Raw genomic sequence first — 12,725 nt, forward strand, 5'->3', positions numbered from 1 at the left:
TCGGGATACAAAACTGTACTTTCCCATAAAAATGTGTATCCCAAGACATACAGATCCATGGGTTCTCGAACTTGTCATGTCAGGAGAGTCAATTGGTAGTCAGATTATCATGAGTTATTTATTTTGATTGGTTGGTAATAAGATAACATACAATCTCTAAACAATCATATATTTATTCTCTTAAAAATAAAATTTTGTTACAATACTCATACATGATTGACGAACTAGCTAGATGGTCCAATACAAACTAAAACTACTAGAGACTGGTCAAGCAATCATTCAACTTCAGCTTTGCATCTATTGTACTCTGTTCTCCTTTCATGGATCGATGACCTCGCCATCATCTTCAGCTCTTCTTTTATTCAAAAATATACAGCAAAGGACCCACTTCCCCATTTCCATGGAGTTCTGCATAAGAAATAATAATTAAACTAATTAAACATAACCATATAATTAGGACCAAATCTTTAATTTTCACGGTTGACAAGAAATGGGTTTCTTTCATTTATTTTTATTTTTATTTTTATTTTTTAATTTTGCATGGATTAGAGTAGAAACTGTCTCATTCTTTAATATACAAAACTAAATAACAAAAATTGTGAAACTCACTTGGGTATTAGGTTGAATACCAACAAACTGGAACTCATGCATAATCCACTGCGTTAGAGGCCCATTAGGTGGACTCCCCATACGGAAGACCAAAGTTTTCTTCATCCCAATGACTCGATTAAACCTTGAATCAATAATTTCCTGGTCAATACCATTGGCCTTCCAGTGACCAGACAAGGTCACTCGATGGGGTCCGTCCCCATTCCCATACGTCTCATCCCTTGGGCTGAAAAAATACCTAACTTGCTCAACATTACCTACAAACAAGAAACACTCAAATTATTTCTAGGTGGTAATTTAACAAAATTCATAATTTAAAAAAATAAATAAATAAAGAAATTGAAGTTCATGAATTATGAGAATTATAGGGATTCCAACTAACCTGGTAAAGCCCAAGGATCATGGTTGTAAACATTAACATCAGGAATTTTGGTACAACGCACTGTGGAAAATAGAACTTTGACCTTCAAGTAGTGACGGACAAGTTCTTCATCTGTAAGAAGGAATTGGTTCCCATTTCTCTCCATTTTGAAACACTAGTACAACTTCCAAAAATCGATTCTCAGACCAATTACTTAATTAGGTGAATTCAGATTTCAGACAACCTATAAAGGTCCAGTGATCTCTAGTTCTTATAAGAGAGTTCTTCTGAGTATTTATGGAAATTAATTATCAAAATACCCTTGATGTTTTAATGTAAATGGTGGAGAATGTGGTAAGAATTTAATGGTTTGTGAACCATGCTAAATAGTATAGATTATGTATTGACAATGATCCAGGTTTCCTTTTTAGGAGGGATGTTTCCTTTTTGAGTTGTGATAATCTGACTACCCCACGTGGCGCACTCAATCGACTTTCCTGACGTGACAAGTTCGGGAACGGTAGATCTATACGCCTCGTGATACATGGTTCTGTTGGGATAGGGGGTACAGTTTGGTATCCCGAGGCATACAGATCTACGATTCCCAAATTTGTCACGTCACGAGAGTCGATTAAATGTGCCACGGAGGGTAGTCAGATTATCACGATCCTTCCTTTTTAGAAGGGATGTGAATCTATCCAATATTAATTAACAAATCTTTTCGGTGAATGACTATTTTTGCGTTTTTAATAAGCGAGTAATTTTTTCGTTTAAGGAGTGGTTGGTGAGTCTTGGGAACAAAGATTGTGGGCTGTTCACATAGTTAGTAATTCTTCGAATAATTAACGTATTATAGTCGAATTTTTTGAATGATACACAAAATGATTAAAACTTCCGTCCAATTCAACTCCTTGTAAAAATTCCTGACTTTTTGGACTTTTTCAAATCTTTCACGATTTATTATTTTCTAGAATTAAACAAATCAAAAATACTTTCTGCAATATCATTAAAACACAAATTAACCTGTATTTCGTAAAAAAGGTTATATCTCAATAGCATAATAATATTTTCATTGTTCTCTCTTTACATTTAAAGGTCTCAAAATTAAACAATAACTAATCATTGTTTGCATGTTATTGGATCTCACTATAATTGATCAACAATTAATCTTTTCACTCCTTTTATATATCTTCTCTCTCCTCTCAGATTTTTTGAAGATGAGCTGAGTAACTCAATTAAGTAAGATAGTATGTTCTTAATTTTAAATATGTTTTATATATACTATTTAGGAATAAATATTAAAATGTAATATGTTTATAGGTATCCAAGTGTTATCAATTTGTAATAAGGTTTAAATGTTTAATAAATATGCTAAAAAAGTGTCATATGTTATTAACTTATTTAAGAATGAGTTAAGGGTAATGATGGTAATTTATTATAATTGTTTTAATTTTTGTTTTTATTGGGCTACTAGTAGAAATTGCTGAATCTTCAAAACCAGAAGCCCTTAGACACTTTGCAGGTTTGATTGAGCTAGAAAAGTGAGAAACAAGAAGTCAGGATTGAGCAAAATAAAAAACCAGAAAGAAAAATGAAAGAGAGTAGGAAAATAAATTAAGGTTTTATTTTTTCGGTGTTAATTTGTAGTATATGAATTTGGGATTATAAATAATAAATGATAAATGACAAAATAAAAGCCTCATTGGGTCCTCAAAATGAAAATTGTAATTTGTGGGGGTAAATGCCAAAAACTTTGGCTTGCTCATAGTTAGTGATTTTTTGAATAATTCACGAATTAGATAACAATTTTCAAATAAAACAACTAGGGGTGCAACTTGATTCAGATTGGGGCCAAATCGGAACCAAGCTGACATAGGTCGGTTCCTAAATAAGAACCAAAATTGAACCGAAATGACAATAGAACCAACCAAACTGAACTAAGGTTGGTTTAGTTTGGTTCAGTCCTATGGGTTATCAATATCTATAGACTTTCTTAGAAGCAATATATTTATAATGAAAACAAAAAACAATAATTTGTCAAATTTTTTGTTAACCAAACCGATTGTTTTTTTCATTTTTCATATTTAAAATTTGAATTATTTTATCAATTTATTTTTATTTAACTTAAATCTTTTCAACATTATAATTATACTTATAACTTGTATACTTGAATTATGTATACGCGCAAACAAACCAAGCTAGAGAACTAATCTAGGAAACCAAAGCAAACCAAGAAACAAATTGTTTTAACCTACCCCTATGAACTAGGTTCATTCTAGAGTGCTGAACCCCAGACTCGAATTTGAACCTAGCGAACCAACGAACTAGATAACATAGGTCTAAACTGTTTTTTTCAACAATTTATTTAAAATCACAAACTTAGCAGGACTTTAGTCATTTGATCACAAGGAAAAATTTCACAATTTATCTAAATTCGCAAATTTTTTGCATTGCAAATTATCTTAGATAAACTGAATTTTCGTAATTTATCTAAAATCACGAATTTTCGGATTGGAAATTATCTTAGATAAATCGATGTCTAAAGGTCGATCTCCATGCAAATTATCATAACTTATCTATAACCGTAAATTGTCGCATGGTCAATTATCTTAGATAAACCAATGTCTAAAGATCTCGATGCAAATTTTCGCAATTTATTTATTATTCAAATTTTCGCATTGCAAATTATCTTATAAATCACAAATTCCCTCTCTCTCTCTCTCTCTCTCTCTCTCTCTTGAACCCTAAACCCCCATTCTCTTTCTTCCATCGTTCTCATCCCTAAGCCGTCATTATTGAAGTATAAAGTCTGGAACAAATTTCTCTAGACTTAGGGTTTTGGTGGAAGATTTAATCTCTCTCTCTCTCTCTCTCTCTCTCTCTACAGACTAGACTTACGTTTTGGTGGAAGCTTTTGCCTTCAATCTCAGCCGAAGAGTTATGACTCAGGTTCATACCTCAATCCATCAAAAGGTTTGGGTTTCTCTGAGTGGTCAATTTGTATCATTTTTTGTTTAATCAAATTAATAAATACCAAAGAATAATTTATTTGGATTCCTAGAATAATAGATGCATGCAATTAATTAATTATACTAAGCAAACAAATAATTAATCGATGCAAAGAAAATATCTCACTAGTTTGCAGAAGAATGTTGCAATCTTCTGATACCAAGATAAGGATAAATATAGGCAAATTTACCAAAACATGCACAAAATATCGATTATTTACTGTTTTGGTAAACAAGTTTGAAAACTCTACCGTTTTGATAAATTTCTCTTTAAAAAATCTTTTTAACCAGAATACGCTCTTATGCTTATGCCCAAGATGTATTTATTGTACTTTAATGCGTGCCCTTAGGGCACACGTTAACAAAACCCCATTAAAATTGGCATTGCTTCACACATTGCAGACATTGAGGTGAGCACAAAATCATAGATGCTTTCACTTGTATCTCGATGAAAACATCTATGATTTCGTATATACATCCACATCAGTACACTACGTCATATTGCGCAAAAAACGACTGTCCAGGACAGTCGTTTTTCAAAAAAACGACTGCCGCTACAGTCGCAAATGGGGTCGTTTTGAAAGGAGTGGTTTTTTAATTGCGACTGTCCAAAACAGTCGGAAAAAACGACTGTCTTAGACAGTCAGAAATAACGACTGTCTTAGACAGTCGGAAGAAAACGACTGTCATTGGCAGTCGGGAAAAACGACACTTAACAGTCGGTTAACAGTCGGGAAAAACGACAGTTTTTTCAGTCGGGAAAAACGACTGTTTTTGACAGTCGGAAAAAATGACAGTCGTTTATTTACAAATTCATCTCACTGACTATTTTTTTTTTTATAAATTAAAAAAAAAAAAAAAATCAATATCTAAAAAGTGCAAATTGAAGACCCCTTTATCCAAAAAAATAAAGAATAAATTGGTTTTTCTAATGTAATAATGTTTTTATTAAAAAGAATGCGTGAGATCCAATTGAAGACCAACAATGTCACAACAAATTAATGGCACATTGAATTTCTCTCCTGTTGTTGTTATAGTTTGAACTCTCTTTGCTGATCTGACAATTCTCTGGCTGCTCTTTCATAACTGTATGTTGATGACCCAGCAATCCTCCTCCAACTTATTTGACACCGCATCCAGACTTCATACCCACATCTTGGTCAAAGTCCAAGAAAATTGAATCAGACTTCTCGGCAAATGATGAGGACTCAACACTTGTCGATGTAAAAGGCTGTGAAGATACCACGGACACTGAAACAAAAAGATCCATAAAATATTACAAATAACAAGTAATAAATCAAGAAAATTAAGAAAATAAGGGGGGGAAAAGGATGGTAATACTAGAAAGAGAGTTGCAGACTTTAACACAGGAACCAATGTTGCTTAACTGCATTCAAAACAAGACAATTTGAAGGTAGCAATGTCAAAATTCAATAAGAAATATCAATTTTGGAGAAAAGACAAGAAAGAAGGGATAAAATTTTAGTACCTTTGTATACGAATCATACATGGACGTCTTAGAATGTGATGTAGGGATAGGGGCGGAGAGATCAAGAGAATTCTCGGCTTGTGGCTGTTGGAAAACAGATTCTGCTAGCTTCTTGAGGGCAAGTTCATTTTCCTTCTTATGTGGAACCACATGCAGCATAGGGGTACTCCCCGGCCAGAAACACTCACTTCATGTAAATTCTGTCCTTCCTCAGCAGTTGGTAACAGCCCATCAGCCTGAAGGGTGTTGAGATTCTTTAGAATATGATAGCTTTCATACCACCTCATATATTACAAGTCAATACAACTGATCTACTTTATTACTACAAGGTGGAATCTGGAGAAAAACAAACATAGTGCAGCAAAAACTAAGGAATACAGACTTTGAAAATTGAGAACCAGGAACAATCCCATTAGTTTTTAAACAATTCAATTTGGTTGGTAGGATTAAAAAGGAAGCTAAGTTGACCTGGAAAGTTAGGTTGAACTTCAATAAGTATAAAAACTGAATTTTGAAGAGAAAGCAAAAATTCAAAAAGAACATCCATAACTTAACCAGTTGTAGCCATGTTCAGCATTGCGCTACAACCAACTGGCTAATTCAGCCAACCATAAGAGTCTTTCCCAGAGTGGAAGTGGTTTCGCTAATGATTTGCTTGGCACAAAACCAGAAGCTTATCAAGAAAATCCGACTTTCAAGTGACTCAGCTTTTCAAATATAGACTAAATCAAGAATGCCAGTACTGTAAATGTCCAGGCATAAACACAAACCATTAGGCACAAAATAAATCTTCTAAATATGTCCACTAAATTGGCACAGCCCCCAACCCACAAATCACAAGTTCTCCTTTTGGCCCAAATCTAGGTAGTGGACATGGACCGTACCAAGGCTAATTACTAGTGAGGTAATAAGATGTCTAGGATGACTGATGTGGAGTTCATTTATTAAAATCACACAATTATGTGGCATTATTTATAATGAAACTTCTAATCTGTTGATTTAAAGAGTAAAATTAATCCCTTATCAATTGGTACAACAGTATCTACAAATCATGCAAACAACAAAAAAAGAAAATAAAAAATAAAGAGAACGTCTTACATAATGAGTTGCATCTGCTACTGTACTCTCAGTGGTATCTTCTTGTAATGGTTGTTCATAATTTCCTAACAATCTGAGTGGAAAAGTATGCCATGTGGAATTTTGAAATATGCGTGTGTGGTGGGGTCATGCACTGTATTGCAGTACAGTAGTACGCATTGGCCCACTAAGCAGTTAAAATTTTAAAACTATGGGCCTTTTAGACCCATTGATTCATAATTTCCTACATATTTTTGTCCGACTAAGTTTTAGTTCATGAACCAAGCCAAGATCCAATTGAGGAGCTAAGTTCAAAGTAAAGGTTCCCAATTCTACGGTCCTGATTGATTCGACGTATGGTTCATCCTAACAAATTTATCTTTGGTCCCTCAAGTCTCAAACTATGTCTAAACCAAAGCCAAAAAAAAACAAGAGAGAGAGAGAAAAAAAAAGAGATGTGTACACTGAAAATTATGTTTTAAGGGAATATTTTCCTTGTCCTTCTGATCTACCAAGGATTCTTAGTCAGCGCATGATTAAAAAAATATATATATTTAAAACATCAAAGGTAAGACATTAACATGTGGGATGAGCGGATTACCACACACACTTGGGCTCCAAAATGTGCGCTTTATTAACTTGTGAAATAGACTGTAAATGCAATACCACAAATATCAGCTTAAAGCTGCCAGAACCATGAGAATTGTAATACTTAGAACTGAAATTGGTCACCTGACCTCTGAGACAGCTTGAAGATCCTTGAGACACAATGCATTGCTGGGATCTACATTGACATACTCTTCTCCACAATTGTTCCTTGTCGACTAGAAACAGCAATGTAAACAATAATTTTTCTTATAATTGTATTTGTGTTCACTAGCAACCTTGATAATATATTGTTAGATAAGAGTATAAGAAATTGATTTACCTCATAAAGTTCATCAGAGAGAACGCCATACTAAGTTTTGATCGAACTTAGTATCTGTTGAAGGGTTGCCAAGCAAATATCCCTGCACCAATTTTGGACACAATGATTTAGCTATTAATCATAAGGTAGAGAACCTTATCTCCTCTTCTCCTTCCAGTTTGTCTATGCAACACATGAAAACAGCTCAAATACTAAAGCTAACGCTTACTTCCTCACCTACATGTTTCAAACACGGCACACGTTTTAGAGGCAGCAAAGTTAATGGACCTGGCGGTTCCTGATGGCCACTCCTTCAGGCTTGATTCTACCGAAGTTATTGAACTCCCGCTCAATTTCAGAATCTGTAACGGTAGACGGTAAATTTCTCACATAGACAGATCTGCCTTCACCTGAAAAGATTCAAGAATACAGGGTCAAGATTCCACACAATTCTCCTCAGTATTCAATATAAAAATCAACAAAGCTAAATCCATGACTGTCTTCTTATAATCATGTCGAGATTCACGACTTGTAAATATCTTGGCCCTGATTGAAGAAAGTAATATACGATCAGAAATGTTTGAAGAGCACTGGGAACAAGAAACAACATTTATAATTTTAAATGTAAAACATAATTTTACCTCCTCCTTGGGACCATCCTTTTCCCTCCTCCTTTATCCGGGCTTGGGACCGGCAATGTAAGACATATAATTTTACATTGGCGGAGTTAAAAAGGGGTTAATTAACAACAACAAAAATAGTTATAAAAGAAATCGTAAAACATACGTAAGTAAAAAGTCTATGCAGTGAAATTAAATGTACCAAAAAACTAAATGTACCAAAAATTAAAGTCTAACTCTCGACCTGACATTAGATCTCTTTCTGCATCTGCATTTGTATCAACACAACATTTAAGTATATCTTTTTAATAAGGAATAATGTAACTGCATATACGAAATTAAATTACCTTTTTTCCATTTCTTCATCAATAAAATTGTGTCCTGAATTTGGGCCATTCAGTGACATCTCCGATTGTCAAATCTTCAAAAGTTCCTTCCCCACTTTGTAATTCCACACTCCCAACAAGGATATCATCAATAATGACATTGTAACAATCTGGATCAGTAGTAGACACACATGTCACTCTCCCTACGGCAATAGGATCACACGGCTTTCGTATACGGAGCAGCTTACAACGGCCTCTAGCTGTTTGCGCAGTTGATCGATCTGATTGTGCATCCTGTTGTGTTGTATCGTGTCTTGCCTATAAAATTGCAAAACAATAGATGCAATATAAATATTTTATAAATTCAAACATTTAATATGAATGAAATCTACTATTTAATTAAATTAAAATTTATACTTTAGAAGAACTTCCAATATTAAAGGAAGGTTGCATCAATGTTCCAGTTTGGGCATAAAAAAGTAATTTCTCTTCTAATAACTTGCGTGCTCTAGACTCCTCTTGTAATCGTTCTGTCAACTCTTCAAACTTAGCATTAAACTTAGCCTCCAAGTTAGCCTCGAATGTTTGATGTGATGCTTGTTGATCTTTTAAGGCTTTTTTTAATGGAGTCGTATAATGCATGGAGGTTTTGGAAACACCGAGACCCATGCCTCGCACAAGACCTCGATTATCACGACCATAAATCTATTCAAAAAACAATAATAATAAATAAGTAATGTTAATACTTTCAAGAGACATTATATAGACTAATTAAGAGTTTAAATAATGTACATACTGTTGCAACTGGATCATGGTCCAAATCCCTATGTACACTAGAGGGATCAGTATCAATCATCCTGTCAATCGCTTCCTACAAATTAATTGAATAATAAATAAAAAATAATATTTAATTTAATAATTTCTTGGTGCAATTAATATCAAATGAATAAAGTAATTAATTATTCTTACAAGTTGTTGTTTATCAAGCCCATCCTTCTTAGTATGGGTCGCAAGAAAGACATCTGTCCTTGTGATCTCCCCATTAGGATTTTTTTCTCTCTGTAAATAAGATAAGTAAATACATTAAAAACAATTAATATGTTTACTAATTTATACTTATAGTATAAACTTACCAACTCTTCGGCAATCCTTGCTTGTCCCTTTCGGCCTGAAGTGTGTGTAGTCTTTTGTGCTTTCCTAGCTTTTTTCCCATTATGCCTCAATGTTTGCACCTCGGGTCTCGAACACTCGTCAATGAAAATTTCCCAATCTTCTTTCTTCACGTATGGAGGTATATGAATTTTTCTTTCTGCATCCGTATTATATTTATCATATACCTCACAACGAAGGTAACTTTTCCAATCTTTCCATAAGAGATTGGCCTTTTTAAGGACCCATTCTCTATTCTCATCTGAAACAGCATATGTATTCTGCAAGGAAGATAAATTATTTTAAATTAGCAGTTAAAATATGCATAACAAATAAACAAAATAACAAATATGTAGAACAAATAGGCAAAAGAACCCACCTTTATAACTTCCCACATTTGAGTTTTAAAATCATTCGGCACATTGCTCCATTTGACATAAATCGGCGATACATAAGTCTTCACAGCACGCCCTATAGATGTAGATAATTTGTTTGAGTTTTTCCCAATAGGTTGCCCATCTATACTAAATTTCACAGGAATACGTGCACCTGTTACAAATAATTGATAAGTTACAAAATCAAACATCTAACAAGAAATACAAAACACAACAATTAATAACATACTCTGAGAAGTAAACCCATGAGAAGTAGATGCAGATGATCTATCGCTTGACATAGTACCTGTCAAACAAATACAATAATTATAAGAAACTATATACATTTATAATTAAGATTAACATGCATATAAAATAGATTTGTTAAAAATAAACAAAATGTCTAACCATTGATTACAAGCATTGTCAATCATCATTTTCTATGTTATCATCTTCTATGATATCATCTCGTAATGTTGTTGTTAAAACATCTTCATTCATTCTTGCCTCAAATACAAAGGGGTCTTCGTAAGAGTCCATGTCTCGATTCAATCTCTTCAGAATTTCCAAGACAACATGCCAATCATCTATAGGTCTACTATGATCTTTGCAATAGAATATTTGAGTTGCTTGAGAAGCAAGGATAAATGGCTCATCAGTTTCTCTTGTATTTTTCATCAATCTTTTAAAATTAACATAAATCAAATTTGTTTCTGGATCAACTGCATATCCATTTGCGTCTTCTATGCGTACCCAGTCACAATAGAATACTGTAACTCTAAAGTCATGATAATCAAGATCTAAAATCTGTTTCACAATGCCATAGTAAGTGACTTCTTCATTCACCAAATTCGTATCCCTGACACTTGACCTAAAACTAGTTATGGCTTTCATAGAGACCCCACTGTTCTGTGTTGTTTTATTCATTTCTGAATCTGCTGTACAAAAAAGATATCCATTTACTGAATATGCACTATATGAAATGGCTTCAAACTTCGGCCCATCAACAAGTCTTTTTAGAGGACAATTTGGTTCATTTTGTAATTGTTGTCTGAGCCAAGGAATGTAATCCATTGTCTTTTCTTGTCGTAAATTTCCTCTCCGAATTTGACTGTCGAATGTGTGGCTCTGAATATAAGTAGCATACTTCCTATGCACGAAAGTAACGTGAATGTGTTATATAATCTTTAACATAATGTTCAAGTTTATAAGAAAATCAAATTGTATATACCTTTCCCACTCAACATTTTCAGGCGATTGGCGAAGTACCCATTTACGTGCTTGTTGGTATTGAACATTTTCAAGAATGCAAACCTTCCTTTTTTTATCAATAGGATAGGGTCCTTCACTACTAGCATCCATTACTTTCTCACATACTTGTTTTTGGCATCCTTTTCTATCATTGGGCATGTAATTCATGGCATACATCATTGCCTCGTCCATGAGGAAACACTCAGTAATAGACCCCTCTGGATATGTATGATTTAGTACGTATCGTTTGTACGTTTTCATCATCCTGATATACATATGTCGTCGAATATTAAAACTTGGCGTTAAACTTATTAATACAATATAGAAACATATACAGAATATAAAACTTTTTACATACCTTTCAAAGGGATACATCCATCGATATCTAACAGGTCCACAAACTTGGGCTTCCTCTGCCAAATGCACAACAAGATGTGTCATAGAAACAAAAAATGACGGCGGAAAATACTTTTCGAACACACATAATGTTTCCACAATGCGTTCTTTCATATTCGAAAGTTCTTCACGGATGATCTCCTTCGAACACAAGACATTAAAGAATACCGATAACTGTCGAATAGCAACGCGCAAAGCTTTATGTGTCTTAAATGCATGCATCAGCAAAACTGGTAATAACTGTTGCATGAGAATGTGATAATCATGAGACTTCAAATTTTTTAACTCATTATCCTCTAAGCTCACGTTATGTTTCCAGTTTGCACTATACCCCATAGGAACCTTCAAATTATTACGTAATGTGTGAATGATTGTTAATTTTAATATCACTCAAACATTTTTGAAAAAAAAAAAATTTTGAGATTAAGAAAGTAGAAGGCTGAAGTAACATTAAAATTGACATTGTTTCATACATTGTTGACATAGATGTGTGTACAGAAACATAGTTTCATTTCATCAAGATACGAGTGAAAAGCATCTATGGTTATATGCACACCAATGTGTGAAATCTACGTGGAATTCCTGTACATAAGGACATGTAGGATCCACAATCATAATTCTTCTCAAAAGTCCAAACCTACCAACCACCGCAGATAATTGATAAAATTACCCTATTTAAAACCCCCCAAAGATACGATTTATCCAATTAATACAGAGATATGTTCAAATTCGTCCTAAAAAGGAAGTTCGTGGCCTCGTTTATTTTAAAATCTCGAGACAAGTACTCAACAATACTTAATCTATAATATTTAACATGGTTCACCAATCACGATCATTATGGTCCACCTAGTGCAAGCTAAGACGTTGGATTCTAGTGAAACTCTTTCATTGATCTTATGGGTTGAGGTTCTAGTCAGGCAGGATAATTGTACATAAATATTCCCAATTTCTATCAGATTCTTTATCTTTGTTGACGATGATCATGATTCATCTAACTAGTGAAGTATGGTAAAATTGTAGGTAACAAAGTATTATATCTTATCCTATATCTCAATAACAACGAATTTTTTTTCCCATATAATCACCAAATTAAATTCTTTCCATGTTTTCCATCATGTACATTAAACCATAAAGGGTATTTTAGTAATTAAAGTCAAT

The 12,725-nt window shown here is 33.6% G+C and overlaps 1 protein-coding gene across 5 annotated transcripts; it reads right to left on the reverse strand.

Moving 5' to 3' along the window:
- Positions 1-4,862: 4,862 nt before the first annotated feature.
- Positions 4,863-11,771, reverse strand: LOC147405384 (uncharacterized). Of its 5 annotated transcripts, XM_086433141.1 has the most exons (16): positions 10,329-10,472; positions 10,171-10,227; positions 9,926-10,095; positions 9,531-9,827; positions 9,367-9,456; positions 9,194-9,268; positions 8,815-9,102; positions 8,419-8,715; positions 8,291-8,339; positions 7,740-7,861; positions 7,473-7,554; positions 7,282-7,368; positions 7,146-7,195; positions 5,468-5,703; positions 5,320-5,365; positions 4,866-5,229 (listed from the first exon to the last, which is right to left on the reverse strand). In XM_086433141.1, the coding sequence occupies exons 1-8, from the start codon at positions 10,342-10,344 to the stop codon at positions 8,437-8,439; spliced, it is 1,272 nt and encodes a 423-aa protein (XP_086289267.1). In that variant the 5' UTR covers positions 10,345-10,472; the 3' UTR covers positions 4,866-5,229; positions 5,320-5,365; positions 5,468-5,703; positions 7,146-7,195; positions 7,282-7,368; positions 7,473-7,554; positions 7,740-7,861; positions 8,291-8,339; positions 8,419-8,436. The 5 variants fall into 5 exon arrangements, with proteins under 5 accessions (XP_086289268.1, XP_086289267.1, XP_086289269.1 ...); XM_086433143.1 differs by lacking the exon at positions 10,329-10,472 and adding an exon at positions 11,530-11,771 and having other exon boundaries at positions 4,866-5,365; XM_086433140.1 differs by having other exon boundaries at positions 4,866-5,365; positions 8,309-8,339.
- Positions 11,772-12,725: the final 954 nt, after the last annotated feature.

Source organism: Akebia trifoliata, chromosome 3 (assembly GCF_017979445.1).
Source record: "Akebia trifoliata isolate Shusen 1 chromosome 3, ASM1797944v1, whole genome shotgun sequence".
NCBI lineage: Eukaryota > Viridiplantae > Streptophyta > Magnoliopsida > Ranunculales > Lardizabalaceae > Akebia > Akebia trifoliata.